At 38.3% G+C, this 19,724-nt stretch overlaps 1 protein-coding gene across 1 annotated transcript; it reads right to left on the bottom strand.

Moving 5' to 3' along the window:
- Positions 1–208: 208 nt before the first annotated feature.
- Positions 209–5,031, bottom strand: twist3. The gene is made up of 2 exons (XM_056270686.1): positions 3,886–5,031; positions 209–226 (listed from the first exon to the last, which is right to left on the bottom strand). The coding sequence occupies exon 1, from the start codon at positions 4,771–4,773 to the stop codon at positions 4,156–4,158; it is 618 nt and encodes a 205-aa protein (XP_056126661.1). The 5' UTR covers positions 4,774–5,031; the 3' UTR covers positions 209–226; positions 3,886–4,155.
- Between the last annotated feature and the right edge of the window lie 14,693 nt (positions 5,032–19,724).

Below are 19,724 nucleotides of genomic sequence, written 5' to 3'. Positions count from 1 at the left end.
TCTGCCTCTGTGCCTCCATACACACTGATCTCAGATCAGCACTCTGCCACTGAATCAGAGTCGTTTCCAGAGTTTGATACAGAGTCTGCGTTTCGATACGCGTTCGGTCACCGGACCACCGCTGGTGTCTGTTCCTCTTGAGGGTCGTTTTTTGCAGTTTGTTGTATAGCTCCATTGGGAGAAGGGAAAGATGTTGACGCATGATGTCCTCTGGGATAGTGGGATACTGTTGAGACAGACAGAGGAGGAGATGATGTCAGAAATGTGCTTTATAATCAAAATCACTAATACATTTAAAAATTAATTTGTCACAGAAGACCCTTTGTAAATGGACTATTTGCAATGTATGTATGGTATATACTCCATTTAAAATTATTTAACATTTTGCTTATCTTATATTCTGATTATTATTATGAATGCAGCTTTTGTCATCTTAATTCATTTAGAGACTATATGGAATATTTTAGTATGAAAACGAACACAATAGAAAGTCAAACATTGGTAGGATAAAACATTTGAGAGTTGAAGTGTATTTACGGTTTGGATTGGTGCAACTGGATTGCTTCATTACAGCTGTATTTAAATTGCCCAATCGATTTATTTGCTGGAATCTGCACGTCATCAGCCTAAAGCGAAGGATTCATTCCCATGAACACCGGCAAACGTGTTGACTCATCTCATATAAATGAAGGACATTGCTGAAGTAATACAGCATGTGCTGAATATGACAAGTCCAAGTAAACCACAACCCAAAATAAGTCCTGACAAAGAGTCATAGTTACAATGTTTCCATTAACAGCACAGATATTTTTCCACAAATCGGCCAATCAAGACGGGATGACTTAAATAAACAAACAATGCAAATTAAGTATTAATACTTAAAGATGCAATTTTAGTGATTGAGATTATGATAACTGCCTTTCCTGAATCAGAAAACTGGTTCAAAGCTGAATTTCAAATATATATTTAAATACCTTTTTGTTATTTGTGATTTTGGTTTGTTTAGGAGTTATATTGTGGCTAAAGCTTTGTAATTGAATATGACCCCGTTATTTATCCTAAAATGGACTGTAATGACACACTTTTATCAAAATAATAATAATTCATAAGAAGGGCTCCATGTTTTGATTAATGCACCTTTTATATTCCAGTTGGAACCTTAACGTTTATTTTCAAAGATTTTATTTTTAGAGTATACATTATTTTGTCATTTAAAAGCAAAATGTAAAAGCTGTAATGTAAGAGCTACTCCAAAGAAAAACACACTGTAAAAAAAAAAAGCCTTAAATTAAGTGCAATCAACATGGATGTTTAAGACATTTCAACTTAAATTACATTAAATTGACTTATAACTTATAAAAAGTTGAAAATTGCTTGAATAATTTTGATGAGTTAAAGCAAAGTAAAAACACGTTGTCATAACTCATTGATCATATAATTTTTTTTTACAGTGCAGAAAACACTGCAAAATTGACACCTTTCTGTTGGGGTAAGTTCATACACCCCTTGCCTGTTCCTTTGTTAAGTATTTTAGTTAATTTGATTACAGCTACCAATAACGATAATGTTTCAGCTGCATTTCACAGATTTCTGCACACCACCACCACCACCCCACATCAGTGCAAAAACATGTGATAAATGTGTACAGATTTCGCCTGGGTAGAGCTAACTGTTAGCACATTGCTGCAGAATATCTCTGTTTCGGTTGGGTTTACAGGGGGATTTCACCATCCTAAAATTACACGGCCATGCAAATAAAATGTTTCCAAACTCTGTGATCAGTGCCTAAAAATCTATAGTATCATGTTGGCTCAACAAGGTACAAAGTCACACATGTTCACTAAATCTTCATATACGTTAACATCAAACTGATATATATCAACGAACTGAATTAGTGTGTGTTGTATGGGATGCATCTCTCATACACACACACACACACACACTGATAGACACACACCTCTGTAACACCCCACAACTGTTTCCAATCATTAGGTTCCTGCATGTCTAGGCCCGGTCGCCTCTGATTGCACGACACTGGATACAAGATCCTATGAAGGGCAGAGGGAGGGCGATTTACACCCGTGGGCTAAAGGAGAGTCCTCTCCACCTTTCCCTGCTTCCTGCACACTCACTTTTCTTTTCCTTTAATGGGTTTTCTTTATCTTTAACAACAACACATGACCACTGGTTCAGTGGAATGTGCTCAGTGGAAAATAAGTACACTTTTATATTAATTACATTGTTGTTACTTATTTACTAACATATAATTAGTTAGATAGTTAGTTAGTTATAAATTCAAAAATATATATGATTGACCAGAACAGAATTGTGAAGACAATAACTTAATAAAACAGATATTTGTTGTTTTTGCAGTATATATACTTGCAGTATATTTAAATGTACTGGTGGTTAAGACAATACATACTATGAAAGCACAAAAAGAGGCTATACGCTAGCAGGCCTGTGTAAGAGCAGCGAAATATCAGAAGGTCAATGTTGTGTAGAGAAGCATTTAGATACACCTGATTGGTAAGTTTAGAATAAACATGGATCAAATGACAGGAATATAATTGTCTATAAGAATAATAGAATAAAATATTAATATCTGTTTTTCTGCCCAGACGTTTTGTGGTGAAACAATAGGTTTTAGGAACTTGGACTTAAAGAAGAGTTTCATTGTCATGTTGTATTCTCAAAATGGCTAATATCTCACAGATTCTTGAGACAACATGTTTTTTTGTTTTATGCATTTCATTTTAGATAGCTATTAACCCTCATACCAATAACCTGGGATTTGGATCATTAATTGGTTGTTGCTAAACAAATGTTCAGTCTTGTAAATGACTACCTATTCGTGCAAATCTGAAATGGTAAATATTTTGTATTTTAAACGAGTACAACTTTTAGAACAGATTATTGGTGCAAAGAATTATTAAATGCAAAAAAAAAAAAAAACATTAATATCCAACATATTGTAAAAATGTCCTCCAGACGATAATCTTGATTGTAACCAGTCTTGTGTATGTTGTGTTTTTTTCCCCTGTGGTTATGATTCATAAACATTTTCCACGTGAAAAGTAAATAAATACATAAAACTAAAATAAATTTACAATCAATAAGCTTCTAATGTTCGCAGATCTTTCAGTCTATTATACAGTCAAGATAAAAAAAAAAACTAGCGCAAAACTTGGAAATATTATGCAGCATTAAACATTGTCTGCATTTATAAATGTGCATTTTCCCCCCTGTCAGTCTATTGAATTTGCAGTGTACATTTGATTCTGAAACTGGTAAACTGTTCATTAGACCAATAGCATCAGTTCAGCGGGTGAGAGCTTGTCCAGCTGGTTAAAGGTCCAGCCACAAAAAAATAGTCTCCGTTCTGTTTAGTGAGCAATGAGGCAGTTACAACAAACCCCTTAAGAAAACCTTTCGTGATAGTGCCCTTAAAATGATAACTTATATTACATTAATAAAAGTAATATCTTAGGACGTTTGTTGTAACTGGGAACCAGATCAGCGCCATTTGAGACAGGGTACATTGTCTGTCTATATGAATTATAAGATTATGCACTCTGTAGTCTTTGAAGAATTATTTCAATGACCACTTAACTGTTTTGGATGCATGTTTGATTATGCATGATTCCACATAAACCATAAACAAAGGTTAGGTAAATGTAGCCCCTAAATTCACCAAACACTTGTGATGCATGTAATAAAATAAACCCAACCGGTCCATAATCAATAAGCAAGTCGTTTTCTAGTTTGTGAGAAAGCGTTAACTTGTAGATCATCAACTCGGACATAAACCAGAACCATGTGCACATATCAGCTATCATATTTCATTAAAAACACTTAATTTTACAGACTTGCGGTCTGACATACCTGTAGAGGGTTGCTCTGAGGAAAAGTGAAAAGATCTGTGTTGGAAGGTCAGAGGTCAGCTTTAGGCAGGGTCAGGTCATGGCAGCAGGAGTCAAATGGCTGTTGATGGGGAAGTTGAAGCCGTAGCTGGTGGATAGAAAGCAATGTGTTTAATAATCAGAGTCACTCTCTCTCTCGGGCAGAATGCAGGTTCAGAGTTCAGAGGCTGGTTGGAAGTGGCGTTTCGTAGGGCTGTAGGGTCGGTCGGCGGGATTAGGAACAGATGAACGTCTAGTGAGTGGCGGACATGGACCAAGCACCCTCCATCCTCCAAACGGAGAAGGCGTAGCTCAGCCTCTCGTGGGCCAGGTAGTTACAGCTGGCCAGCTTGGCATCCATCTCATCGCTCTGGAGAACCTGGTAGAGAAAGTCGATGTATCGTGAAGCCAGTTTGAGGATCTGAATCTTGCTCAGTTTGTCCGAAGGCAGTGTGGGGATGATCTTCCGCAGCGAGGCGAAAGCGTCGTTTAGGGACTGCGTGCGCTGTCGTTCCCGCACGTTAGCGATCACTCGTTGTGTGTGGAGGTCCTCGAATGGTTGCCCGGGCACAGGTGACACCGCGCTCACGGTGAGCACTTGGGAGGCTGAAGAGTTTGATGAGGACGAGGGTGAATTCCTCTTGGGCCGCTTGGGGCCAGAGGGAACGAGCGTAGACGGGCCCTCCAGTGGCGTTTTGTCGTCCTGTGCTAGGGGTCCACTAGGCTCTTTCTTGGGACCTGTCAGCCGCTTCCGAGGACCGGCCGGCGGTGCAACGACGACGGGGCACTTGTTGGGGCGACGCTCTTGATCCTCTTCACTGGGTAGGACCCCACCCTCGGGAAAGTCGCCACAAGTCTGTTCCTCTCGCATGACGGTCCGTCGTCCTTTACTTGTCAATCCCGTGCTTCTGTCCTATTTCGCTTTGCTTGCGGCCCGTTTTTTCGCCTTTGACTGAGAGCAATTTCAAGGGAAAGCAAAACAAATCAAAGCAAAAGACGTGCTTTTTTCTGACTCAAGAAGGTGCCGGATTATACGGCCATGCATCTGGGCTCGTAAAAATCTCTGTCTCCACAGTATGTCATGTAGCTGTAGGTCAGTTCTTGAAACCTCAAATCACCATCTGGTTGTCAGGTCTTTTATAAAGGCCAGTGGTAAGTCTTCGAAAAGCCCTACCTACTCTGATCAGCGATTGGTTGAGAGTTGGATTGTTTGAGGGGTGGAGCCGCTCGAAGGAAACAGGAAGGCAATGCGTGCCGTGATTGGAGGAGAGAGCCATAAGGAGGGGGGCTCGATCTAAGGTAGTGGCAAAGACTCTGCTGTAGAGTTTCTTGAAATTGTCTGAAGCATATTGGTTCCAGATTTCCCCCAAAACAAGCCTTTAGTCCATACACACCCCCTCCACCACTGCAACACTCCACAACTCCTCTTTTTCCCCAGCACAGCCCAACACAGACAATAGGAAGGAGCTGAGAAGCAGGCTTGCTGTTTCGCATGCTGTTTCATGCTGTCTCTCTGTTGACTTTATGGCATGGCGAGGTTTTCGGGGGTAAACTGAACATTATTTTGAACATGCTGAGTGAAAACTGAAGAGCACTGAGTGTCTATATGCATATTTGATCTCTATATAATTTTGTTACATTGTAACATTTTAAAAGGTGGTCAAACCGTGAAAAAAAAAATTATGGTGAACTTTAAACCGCTAATCTGTAGCATGATATCAGCACACTATTAGATATGATTTTGTTTGAGTCAGGACTGGCCAAGATCACAAAGTGAATTTCGGGCCTGAATTAAACTATTACATCAATTGTTCTAGCTTTATTTTGACCTTTACAACTAAGAACAATGTGTCAATTCAAATTAAACCAAACATGCCTTGATTGTGTCCCATTATTGTGATTGATAATTTCAAAATCTCATAACAAAGAACATGCTGTATGAATGGGATGAAATTCAAAAACACAATGAATTGATTTAAAGAGGGAGCTTTACAAGTATAATCAACAGTTAAAGGTACAAACAATGGGCCTCATTTTTTAGTCTCTCTTGTGTCTTAATGTCTTCTAGCAGATTAAGAAAACTGACTGTTTTGCAGGGGTGTAGTGAGGATTTCAAGAGACAGAGAGGGACACAATGTTCAGTGCAAGACCAAGGCATTTATGATCGCTGATGGCCAAGTAATGCAACTGTATCCTATTTGTGTTGTCTTGCTATTTTTATTTTTGTGGCAATGAGAAGCAGAAGAGAAGAAAATCATGCATCATTTTCAGGAGTGATCAGAAGCCAAGCTTTGGCCGAGCTGTGAGTGTGTCAGATCAGTGTTGTTGGACCTTTAGTACTCCAGCTCCCATATTTAATATCACACCTGATTCAACATTATCAGCTCATTAGCAGAGGCCCCATGAACTGAAATGAGTGCCAGAGATGGGGGAAAGTACAAAATGTGCCATGTTAGAGGGCTATTCACAGTTATAGGCAGCACACAAAATGGTGAAAATCAAGCTTTTAATGTTGTTTATACTGTATGTCTATGGGGTGTTTTTAATATGCTTTAAGACAAACCATGTGCAACACCATTCCTGAGTATTTTCTCCTTAAAACTGCAGTGAACCAAAGACAGTCTCAAAAACACGGTTTGAGATCGCTGGTGTTTTCTGACGTCACAAACAACCCAGTTGTAACCAATCAGATCAACGTGTGATCGTCAACGAGTGGATCTCTGAGCTGAGTGAGTGAGTGGAGGCGGGGCTCATTTACATATTCATAGAACCGCATACACTAAATGAGCCAAGGGTGTGTAGAGTTACATTCAAGCTATTTTAAGGCATGACAAAAAATCTAGGAAAAAAACATTTAGATATATCATTTTGGTGACCAAAGATGAGTTTTAAGGGATAAAATGATTGACTACAGGGGGAGTGCAAGGGACAAATTTTAGTTTTATTAAAAGTGAAGGGAACAAGTCCTGCCCTTTTCCCCTTCGTATTCCATATTTTTAATTTTGTCGAAATTCTTTCTTTTCCCTTACTTATGTCAGACACGATTTTCAGTCACAAATATTTAAAGCTGCAGTCTGCAGTTTTTCCTCTTTGTCGCCATCTCTGTTCGAAATCTGCAATTGCAGTCATTCGCGGAATTATCAACTTTACGTGAGTTGTACTTCGACATGGCACAGCGCGGATGAACAATGTTTGAGGAGTGTATGTCTGTCAATCACCGTGCCGGTGTGGATACTGGCATTCAGAATCACAGATTATTCTTTTTGGGAGTATGACCAACATAAGAATTTTCACCGGAAAATGTCATCTGAACTAGTAAGAAACATCCACTTTTGTTCTGGTTCTGGCATTGCAGTAAATCACGCTGATTAAATCTAACAATCGCTTATAATATCACGCAAAACCGTGCAAATTATACTTTGTTTTTCAAATTGTAAATGTTAAAGGGATAGTTCACTTTGAAATTAATTTTTGGTATGTTTTAGCTTACCTCAAGGGCATCCAAGATGTAGGTGTCTTTGTTTCCGCAGTAGTTTCAATTTTGATATTTTTAGGTCAAGCCGTTCTTGTCTGTCAGTCATATAATGCAGGTCTATGGTCACCACCTCAAAGAGCATGCACAGAGAAGTCCAAATTAAACACGATTTAATGACTCGTAAATGTAAGCACACATTGATGGCCTAAGACACGAAACGAGCGGTTTGTGTGAGAAAACGAACAGTTTTATATCGTTTTTACCTCTTGTAACCACAGCCACGTCCAAGTGATCTGAGGGCGCGGGCGCTTCGGTCTTTTCCGGCAAGCGCCGGAAGTGATCTCTCGCGCGTGTACGTCACTCATACAATTGTTTTATTTTTTATTTTTTTTAAATTGTTTTATTTTACGACGGTTTAAACATCCCGGATAAGCGCAAATTAGTACCATTTTAATTAGCCGTCTTACCTACAATCTCTGCTCTGTTTAAACAATGAGTGACGTGTACGCGCGAGAGATCACTTCCCCGAAGCGAAGCGCCCGCGACCTCAGAATGATCACTTGAACGTGGCTGTGGTTACAAGAGGTAAAAACGATATAAATACTGTTCGTTTTCTCACACAAACCGCTCGTTTCGTGTCTTAGGCCATCAATGTGTACTTACATTTACGAGTCATTAAGTCATGTTTAATTTGGACTTCTCTGTGCATGCTCTTTGAGGTGGTGACCATAGACCTGCATTATATGACTGACAGACAAGAACGGTTTGACCTAAAAATATCAAAATTGAAACTACTGCGGAAACAAAGACACCTACATCTTGGATGCCCTTGAGGTAAGCTAAAACATATCAAAAATTAATTTCAAAGTGAACTATCCCTTTAACAACGTCAGCATAGTGTGACTACATGTAATGTCCTTCCGATATGTGTCCTTGTTTTCGCATGGGCCGGTTGCAGTCTCTTTTTTTCTGTAGCCACTCCGAAGTCCGAACGAAGTCTTTTGCATTTTACAGCGGGCGAATCTGTTGTCACTGGTGATTGTCGTTTGAACCTTTCTGGATCCGCCATCAAATTAATACGTTTAATTATATCAAGTGCTGTGAGAACAAGAATCCAAGAACATTCATAGGACTTAAGACCAAACTCGAGTCCAAGATTGAATTAAACCTGTAGAAATAGGCACAAACTCTTTGGTCCATCAACATGTCTAGGTAGAAAAGGAAATGGAGATGGTGTCATAAAGAAGCAAATGGAAGAAATTACCCACAGCACTATTTAGTCTTCACTGATCAGATTTGATGATTTGACGTCCTACAGTCTATTTTTATTTTTTTTACAAATGTTGTGTTTTGTTTGAACAGTATTCATTAAAGGTGCTCCGATCAGGATTTTTGGAGTTGATCACAGGAAGCAGTATCTGGAGAGGGCCATTTTTAAGACTTTTTTCAAAAATATATATAATTATCTCACTTAAATGTTTGATCATGCAGTGTATTTTTGTTTTTACAACGGGGCAACTGTTGCACAATAGCTTACACACAGCACAAGCCTGATTTCAAACTCCGAACTGAATTCACAAAAAAAGACAAGTAAACAGTCAGTAATAAAATAAGAACCAAGAATCAATTTACAAGCAGTGGCACAAATGAATAAAATAGAGTAAAGATAAACAAATAAAATAAACAGTGCTTTCTTCAGGTAGGTCTAACGGTAGTATTGAGGTCAGAAATACAGAAATTTAATAAGGTTTCAAACGTAAAATAATACTGGATGGTGTTTCCTGGATAACGCTAACGTTGTCAGGGTCTGAATCACCTGGTTTTAAATTAATGGCATCGTTAATATTTACATCTGAGTAGAGTTTGCGGTTATGAAGGGCGTGACATTTCCCGATCACGCACTAAGCACTGCCAATGGCAACACACTGCTAACCAATCACAGCACATTTCAGAAGGAGGGGCTTCATCGAGAACGACGCATTCGAGAGGAGAGAGGAGCTGTAATAATGTAAAATATGTGGAAAAATAATGCGTTTTTTTTTTACAATCAAGCATGAAAACATTGTTGTACGCTTCAAAAACAAAATCAAGACTTCATAAAAGGGCATAATAGAACCCCTTTAAGCTTAATGAGGTTTATGAGGTCAGCCTTTATAGAGACCGCCGATCAAACTTCCTGAAGCGATTATCGGCCGATAGCGAAATCAGCTTTGGGTGAAATTAATAGTTATGTTTATTTTTCAATTTGACTTCATAGTACAGTATAAGAGGACACGATATAAAGGAAAAAGCAGTTAGAAAGGACACAAGTTGTTTACTGACATTGCTAATATAAGCACTATGGCTGAATGTATTAGAGCATGTGCTAATATAAGTTATGAAAGATGCAGACATTTAAAGGTGATTATTTAATATCATACAATGTGCACAGTGCATGTACCACTCCACATTGCTACGTTTTGTCACAAAGAGTTGGAGCCACTTTCACTGGCATTTTAGCTTGTTTAGATTCGCACCATGGTGGTCCCAGTCAAAACCAGCCTCCGGAGCGAATCCGATCACATGTCCCTCCCACACCGCACCTGCGTCTGATCAAGACATTTATACGCCACAACGTCACCGAAACTCTTTGACAGGAAATAAACAGCTTAGGGGTACCGGAGTTATGGAGAAACTATACGACGGCTGATATAAACACTGGAGGAGTTTTGGACAGGAGTGAATTAGAATTGGGTCAGCGATAGTAACACAGGATCCCCTGGTGGAAGTGGTACTGCGTGAGTCCACAAGCCTCTCGAGTCCACTGAGATCTCTTCACCAGGGCAGACACAGGAGCGTCAGCATGTGCATGTAGAAAAAGACTAGCGTTACACACAGACAAAAATCATTTCTTCAAAAGGAGACTGTTTGAAAATGCATGTGACACTCGTTTATCTTTTGTTTAATTCAAAAGTGCATTAAAATTGTATTCACACATTGGCTTGAACACCTCTTCCATGATGCGTATGGTTTAATTCCTGTATTAAAATTTATTTTGATTTATTTTGGAAATGCAGAGAGAAATGTAGAAAGAAAAACAGAAAAAAAAACAAAGAAAGAAAGAAACGCAGAAAGAAAGAAAGAAATGCAGCAATGTAGAAAGAAAGAAAGAAAGAAAGAAAGAAAGAAGAAACGCAGAAAGAAACACATAAAGAAAGAAAGAAAGAAAGAAAGAAAGAAAGAAAGAAAGAAAGAAAGAAAGAAAGAAAGAAAGAAAGAAAGAAAGAAAGAAACACAAAAATGCAGAAAGAAATGCAAAAACCCAGGAAGAGAGAAAGATATGTATAAAGACAGCAATTCAGAAAAAAGAAAAATGCAGAAAGAAATGCAGAAACAGAAAGAAACAGATAGAAACGTAGAAAGAAATACAAAAATGCAGAAAGAAAAGAAAGAAACAGAAAGAAATGCAAAAATGTAGAAAGAAAGAAAAACACAGAAAGAAAAACAAAGAAAGAAAGAAACAGAAAGAAATGCAAAAATGCAGAAATGCAGAAAGAAAGAAAGAAAGAAATGCAGAAATGCAGAAAGAAAGAAATGCAGAAAGAAAGAAAGAAAGAAAGAAAGAAAGAAAGAAAGAAAGAAAGAAAGAAAGAAAGAAAGAAAGAAAGAAAGAAAGAAAGAAAGAAAGAAAGAAAGGTTTCTTAAATGTCATGTGGTGCGCCTTCCCCAAAATTAAAGATGTTTATGAATAATTAATTCATGATATTTGAAAACTTTATACCTTGGGTAATATATAAAAAAAACTTTTTTGAAAACAGTAATTTGTGTAAGTAAAATGTTCTTATATTTTAGTTGATGCATTGGTGACACTCAATTCAAAGCCATATAGAAAGCCAGTGGAACAGGCGGGGAATCTGTCACTGACCCAGAGACACAAACCATGAGCCTTCATGCCTTTCTCTGAGCAGTTCTTCACATGATGCACTGATGCATGAGCTCACACTGAACATCCACTGCCAGAGTGTGTGTGTTACAGCTCGACATGTGATCATGTGATCACCAGAGCTGAGGACGAGACGAGTGTGATCTGCGGCAGGTTTGCTTTCCTCAGACCTCTCACCTTGCGTGCTACCACGTCGTTGCCTAACGTGGAGGAATGTCAGCCGGGGAAAAAAAAAAACACAAAAGGCCCGCTCTCCAAAAAAAGGAGAAGAAAACCCGACTGAGAGAGGCCAAGAGAAGAAAAAAAAGCGAAGAGGGAAAAAGCAAAGCACTGGTCAAACAGAACCATATGGGAGAGTGTGGGGCTGGCTTTGATCTTGGCCCGCCGCCTGATTGATGCTGCGCATTTCATTTCCTCGTCAAGGCCGTGACATAATGTTTCACTAACACTCGAGACCCCTCGCTCTCCTCCTCCTCTCATCCCCTCATCTCTCGAATTCCCCCTGTTTCCACCTCACAGCCCAGCGCTCCCGCCTCGCTAAACAACGCGTCCGTCAACATAGCAAAGCATTCCAGGCTTTAAAACGCTCTCTAACGCGGCAGTCCGCGGACATCTCTGGCCTTAATATCTCCAGCAGAGCTGATAGAGGAGCGTTAGCACACACACACACACACACTGGGACTAGTCTCTCCGTGCGGGACGCTGGACATCTGCGGGACTCGCGATGACCTCACTGCTAGCGTGTGGAAAAAGCTGTGTCATAGATGAAAGGCTATCGCAATCTGTGTTTGTGAGTTTGTTGCTACTACTATGACAATGCAGACATAACAAACGCCTGTGTTAACCCTCTGTAAATCACCGCTGGTATCAGAGAATAATGGGATCAGATGAAACTTAAAAGATACAATGCGATTGCTTTAAAAAAACACCTGCCAATTTAAAAAAAAAAAACATTTTGGAGCATTGATCTCATGACACAGACAAGAGTGTTGTTTTGTAAATCAAAACTAGAAACGTTTTTCAATATATCTAAGTATGCATTAATGCACTTAAAGGGTTAGTTCACCCCAAAATAAAAAATGACCTCATGATTTACTCACCCTCAAGCCTCATCCTAGGTGTATATGACTTTCTTCTTTCAGCCAAACACAATCGGTTGTATACAGGTCCTTCTCAAAAAATTAGCATAATGTGATAAAGTTTATTATTTTCCATAATGTAATGATGCCAAAATCATCAGTATTAAAACAATAAAAGACCTGAAATATTTCAGTTGGTGTGCAATGAATCTAAAATATATGAAAGTTTAATTTTTTATCATTACATTATGCAAAATAATGAACTTTATTACAATCTGCTAATTTTTTGAGAAGGACCTGTAAGTTACATTAAAAAATATCATGGCTCTTAAGCTTTATAATGGGAGTGAATGGTAACTTTTATTAAGTTTAGTAAGTTTTAGAAGTCCAAAAAATTCATCCCTCCATCATTAAAGTAATCCATACGACTCCAGGGGGTTAATAAAGGCCTTCTGAAGTGATGCGATGTGTTTTTGTAAGAAAAATATCCATATTTATAACTTTATAAACTATAATCACTAGCTTCCGGTCAGGCCCGGATTAACACAGTGTAGTGCCCTAGGGTGACCACATTTTAAGTGTCCCCCACCCCCACCCCATTCAACTCACATGCTAGTGCAACATGAACATGTCATACTAAATATCTTTATTTCCATAATAAATGCCATGTATGAGGACTACAGTATGCAAAACCTTATGTCTAAAAAAATCATATACCAAATAAGCAAGCCCAAGAATCAGCTAAATTCAGCACCACAGAGACGCACAGCAGCAAAACATTTAAATGCAACCAAATCAATTAGTAATCGGATTGACGGCTCAATAGAACTGAAAAGCTTTTATTCAACCTTTATTGATCCGATTGAGCTCGATCGGAATCAAATTTCGATCGGATTGAAAGGGGTGTTTTTTTCCTTTTCTAATCCGATCGAGAGAACATGTAAACACTTGATCGGATTAAAAACTGAAACTGAAAGGACTGCGTACATGTGCAATGACGTTGAAAAAGCGTAATGACGTATGACGCTCGGAATGTTCTTCCTGTTGAATAAAGTATCATATCCTCCTGAGACCCAGAAAAAAAAAGTTTTTTGAATTTAGTTTTTTTCCATGTCATCACACTGTTTAGAGCACAATAAACAAATGGTAAAAAAACATATATATAAAATAATATTTTATTCATACGTTATGCTATGTCCTCTGTAGTGGACGCCAGGACTAAGTTGTTTAAAAAATAAAATGACATGAAATTATATGTATAGGCAAAACCAATGGGATTTTTTTTTCAATCACCAATACATTTTGGGGTTTCAGGATTTTTTCAACCAAAATTTGTATAAAGATTATTCTCAACTATGTTATGAAAGAAATAATGGAATGAATATATACACCATTTTACTTTTTGCAATATGTGGGTAAAATGGCCATAAGTTAATATTCCCATTCAATGCAATGTATCTATACACTGTATCTAATTTGCACATTAATGTGTTCTTGGAGCAACATTTAATGAAAAAATAAGGGTAATAATTGGAGTAATAATTGGCAACATTTTAATAATAATATCTGATATTTCATAGGAATATTGATGTATAATTTATTTCCATATTCACTTGTTGTGTCTCCCAGAATGCCTGATAAACATGATTTTAGTCCTGATGTCCTCTACAGTGGGCACGTTTGAAATCAATGTCCTGTTTTGTAACAGAAAGTCTTTTTTTTATTTGAAACCCCTTAACATTTTCCTGAGATGTTGTTTTATGAAATACAATTTGAAAAGTAGTCCAATTTAAATTATAATTACAATATATTATCATATTTCCATAAGAATGCTACATTTGATCACTAAATTAATGTCAGACATTTTTAAAGACCAAGGAGAAGTTGTTTTCATGGTGAAACCTCCAAACATTTGGTATCTCTGAAAAGTCCTGAATGTGCTCTTTACAGGACACCCAGGTTGTGTCATGTGACATGTATGATGTCAGAGAAATTCACTAAAATATAATGTCCACTACAGTGGACAAAAGTCTATTCTTGGGTCCCAGGAGGATATAATTAAGTGTCCCGTCATTTTAAAATTCTCCTTTCATTAAAATGCTCCACTTCCTTTCGTCTGGGAAGTGGAGCAGGACCAACCAGTCATTTTTCGGATTATCACCCAGAGACGACTGGTTTTGGACGCGAGAAGGGAGGGGCATTTTTACTGATAAATATAAGCAACACGGTACAACAACGGTTCATGTGCTCATTGTCCCCAAATTATGACCAGATATGGATAAATATTAAGCCTGCTGTTTAAAACAAATAAAGAACCAATGTAGGAGATGGGTATTATGCACAAACAGCTGGAAAATCTGTACTATATATTCAGCATACTAATGTTACCTCTTCCGATTTTAAGCTTGCGTATAAACGCGCACATCAACCCGATCACATGTTTAGCGTTCATGTAAACACTACATTCAGATTCATCAATCGGAATGAATTCAGTCCGATTGAAAAAAAAATTATGCATGTAATAAGCATCTCTAAGCAACCAGCTAAAAGAGAAAACCGTTCCAAATTTCAAATCGACAACAGCGTCGCATACAGTAGGCCTAGCCTATTTGCCCAGAAATAATGGTAAATAAGCCTTACCTTAAGCAGAACAACTTTTTCTAGACTTAGGCTACCGCCTTTGCTCACAACATTAGCTGCTGCTTGAGTATCGGTTGAGGCATTTTTCGCTGCTAGTGGCTTCTACTGTTGATGCCGATCGATGTCTCTGTCTTTTCTTAATTTCAAAGAAATACGCTACACTGTGACCTGACCCAATCGCAATTCTTTATATGCATATTTTATATTCTCTCTGTATAAATGTTATGATTAATTGTTAATTTTATATCTGCATCTCTTCCAGCAAAATAATATATATATACAAAACATGAAAACTATTTTAAAGGTTTAGTCATTCTCTTAATCATTTGGTGCCCCCCTATTGGCTGGTGCCCTAGGGCACTCGCCCAATCCCGTCAATGGATAATCCGGCCCTGCTTCCGGTAACACCTGTACACGAGTCTACAGTAGTTCGGGTGGAAGAGTGACCTCTGACCCGACGCATGACGAAGGATGTTGGAGCAGCGTAAGCTCAGGTGAGAGTCGACGCCTCTCGCGGTTCAAACTAATAGAGCTGGGCAACAAACATAAGCTCCTCCCACATTTATCTTTAAAAATTCTCATTTTAGACTTCTAATTCGAGACCAGTGCTTGATCCTCTGCGCTTCGGCGTTCATCAATCGTATTGTTTTAAATGGGGAAAAGTGAAACGCTCATTATGGCGGAATAAGTCCCGCCTTCTAAATAAGAGCCAATCGGCGATTGGTAAAGTCATCGCATCACTGCAGCCGTTAGAAGCTCCGGTTCCCATAGAAACAGTCAGACGCACTTCCACTGCGCATTAGCATTAGCTTGATCCAGCCTGAACAATGTCGTTTGATTCAAGCGGTAAGAAACAACATTTACGAGACAGTTGTTATCAGATTTCATTGGTGATTTCAAATATGAAATTTAACTGTAAGCTTGCCGAACAGTTTTGGAGAACTTGATGTTTCCCCATTCAAAGAGATAGGAGCTGCACTTGCTGCCCGAGAGGCGTTTCAAAGATGGCCGCCGGGTGAAATGACTGGTCTTGACTTTGCTCGAGTACGGCCGTTACCGGAGGCCAGTGATTATACTTTTATAAAGATATAAAATTTTTTTTTTTTTTTTTACATAAACGCATCGCTTTGCTTCAAAATGCCTTTATTAACCCCCTGGAGCTGTATGGATTACTTTTATGATGGATGGATGTGCTTTTTTGGGCTTCAAAAACTCAGGCTCTACTCACTCCCATTATAAAGCCTGGAAGAGCCAGGACATTTTTTAATATAACTCCGATTGTGTTTGGCTGAAAGAAGAAAGTCATATACGCCTAGGATGAGGCTTGAGGGTGAGTCAATTATAGGATGATTTTTGGGTGAACTAACCCTTTAATATGCCTTCAGATAGGTTGAGGATAACCAGTGTGAAGCACCATTCATCAGAAACGCATTAAAATGCATCTGATTTTTGTTTTCGTGAGCGGCATATGAGCAGATGAACCGGCCCTTTATGTTTTTAATTGAAGTCACAAATGTTACAAGATTTTCTTACGCAATCCATTCTCACTTCTGGACTGTGACACTCTATTGTTCTTCTTCTTCTGACGACCTCCGCTCACCTCTCTCTCCAGAGCTCTGGGTCACCTCCACACATCTGGGAGCCATTTCCTCCCCAAAGGACTCACTTCCTGTGGGCAGACGCCGAGGAGGAGGGGAGCTTCTGCCTAACATGGAGGTGTTTCTGCAAGAGGTCGTGCTGGGATCAGCGAAAAGGTGAGATCGAGCCAGTTCCAGGTCATGAGAAATCTACGTCTGACCTCTACGGCAAGAAAAGGAGGCGTTATTTTTAAAGCAATAGTCCAAAAAAAAAAATATATATAAATCTTGTCATTATTTACTCACCTTCATCTTATTCCAGCATTGCTGCTATTTTGTTGGTGGAAAGTTGAAAGAATCTTCACACAGATCTTAAAAAAAAAAAAAAAAAAAAAAATGATATGGAATGGCTTCATATGGACATATAAACTGATTTTATTGACAGTTTTTTGCTGGTAAACTATTCCTTTCATAGAACACTATGAACAATCCTTGGTTTAAAGCCTTTTAATTGTTTTTGTAATTCAAAAGCAAGTTGGCATTTGTGTCCACTATCGGACTGCTCTGAACATTCATAGATCCATAAATAATGCTCTTATAAATAAATACAGACTTTCATGAAATGAAACAACCCTGATTCTGAGCTCATGAAGTATATTTACATTCTAAACCAGCTTAATTATTAGCGTTCAAAGCATTAAAATGCCAAAGGCATCATAAACTTGATCTTCATTAGCTGACCAAACATCAAACTAAAGCAAAGTCACACGGCACAGACACACTTTTAAAGATCTAAACAGATCTGTAAATTCTGATGGATATTGGATAAATAGCTTTGGGCTTTTGTTCCGCACAGGCGGAATTTCCTTAAATTCGTTTTGAAGCTGCGTCTCCAAAGGACCTTTTAATGTCTGCATGGGCATCTGGTTTCTGCCCGATTCAAGATGGGTTCTTTTCATTCAAGTCTTATGTAAATGCTATTGAACAAAAATAACTGCCAGGCCGGAAGATTCTTCCAATAACCCCATCACACCATATGTCCGATACCCTTTATCACTAATGTGTCACTTCAATCTTCCAGCAATCAGGATGATGAGCAAAACTGTGCTATTAACAGCCCAGCTAGCACAAGGGAAACTTGAATTTATGGTTGATGAACAGAGGATTCATATACACCAACACTATTTAAAAACCAATATGAACTGGGGTTTTTTTAAACAAAACTTCTGTAATTTTGGACTTATTGCATAATAGTATATATTTTAAAATCACATTTGTCTTGACATATGCAATACCAATATTTTATATAAATCAAAATCTATAAAATCTGATTTCCCTGTACACACACACACACACACACACACACACACACACACACACACACATTAAAATCAGCAAAGTTCATCATGCCACCTGCAATGGACAAGACATCAGTTTTCAAATAAAAATGTACAACTTGATTCAAATTTTTTATTGCAAAAATGTGAATTCTGTTCTAATTTCCTCACCCTTATTGTTTCAAGCATATATGACTTTCTTTCTTCTGAGGAACATAAAGAAGATATTTTGAAATATGTCTGTGTTTTTTGTATATACAATGGGAGTCAATGGTCACCAAACCGCTTTGCCTACCAACATTCTTCAAAAATATCTTCTTATATGTTCCACAGAAGAAACAAAGTCATTTTGGGTTTAAGACGACATGACGGTGAATAAACAATGACAGAATATTCCTTTTTTGAGCAAACTATCCCTTTAAGCACTTTGCAAACCTCTAAGGACCAAGTCTGACATATAAGACGCCATCAAAAAGGTTAAACTACAAAGAATGAACACAGAATTGTTTCCCTGAATGCACTGCAGTCTAGCGCACCTTTGTTTCAGAATTTTTTTATTACAGCCTAATTAAATTTAAGAGGCAGCACTGTGTGGTAGCTTGTGGGGAAAGGGCCTGCTCCGTCGGGCTCATGTTTGTTCCTGTGGGAGGAGGGGAGCCATACGTTGATTTAATAGCGTTTCCACTTCAAAGTGGACGTTATTGCTGGGTTAGGGTCCCCTATTACCTGCAGAGCCCACGGATGCTTTAACAAGCACTGAGGAAAGGAAAGGCCTCTTTGAATACTGAACCCCTGTTTAAACTGGGGCTAAAGGAGAATTACAATTCCATCCTTCTTATAACTGTGGTTAATACACACACAACACATGCACATTTGCTTTTTTATATCATAGTAAGACTTCCTGTTGACTTGAAATTGAGCAAATTACTATAGACTAACCCTAATCCCTAAACATTTGGCAAATGTAAAATTAGACAATGCCAAATTTAGTCTCTAGTTTTCCTCATTACAAATGTAGGTTTTATATTTGTGGGAACATTTGGACACATAATGAGTCCACGTTGAAAAACTAGGATTTTGTTGACTTTAAACCTGAAAATAAACCAAACATGACGAAATATTTGTGAATCTCTTTGTACAGACGAGCAGATGTTCCTGCTTCCACTAAATCCACAAGATGCTCTTTGGATCGTTATCAAATCAAATCAAAAAGATTTGTACATGTCTGAAAATCATGTTGGTTTTTCAAACCAACTTTTTACCCATATTGATTTTATTATTAATAAATTAGAAATGATTGCAAAATGGAGGCATTTTCTCTAGTGATCTCAGACTTTGGAACCCTTCCTCTATGTGATCCTCTAAAAGAGTTCTAAATAAAACAGAAATCAACTGATTAAAGAAATATTATTCTTTCATATGACCACGCAGTGTGTATTGTGATGCATCAGATATGTATCAGACCACAAGATGGCAGACATGTATGACAGTGAGAACGGCGTTCTGCCTTCACTCCCAGCTGCTCCTTAACGCCCAACTCTGTGAAGAAAATGGACCAAGGATATATTTCAGGCGGCTGGTTGCAGCTGGTTTCCTGATTGGAAAATGCAGATTTTGGACAAAAAGTCATTTAAGTTTTGAAAGACAAGTTTCAATTCAAACCGGGGGACTGAACCTGATGCCCAGCTTTGCATGAGCAAATCTGCGTTGTTCTCCTGCTATTATCATTCTGCTTTTGTACATATCTCACCATGGCTTTGGTTGAAGATTCCCTGCAGCAGTTTCACATTCT

Source organism: Rhinichthys klamathensis, unplaced genomic scaffold (genome assembly GCF_029890125.1).
Source record: "Rhinichthys klamathensis goyatoka isolate OS25496 unplaced genomic scaffold, OSU_Roscu_1.1 h1tg000305l_1, whole genome shotgun sequence".
NCBI classification, from domain to species: domain Eukaryota; kingdom Metazoa; phylum Chordata; class Actinopteri; order Cypriniformes; family Leuciscidae; genus Rhinichthys; species Rhinichthys klamathensis.
Note: the sequence above shows the minus strand (reverse complement) of the source record. Positions and strands in the feature narration are given on the sequence as shown.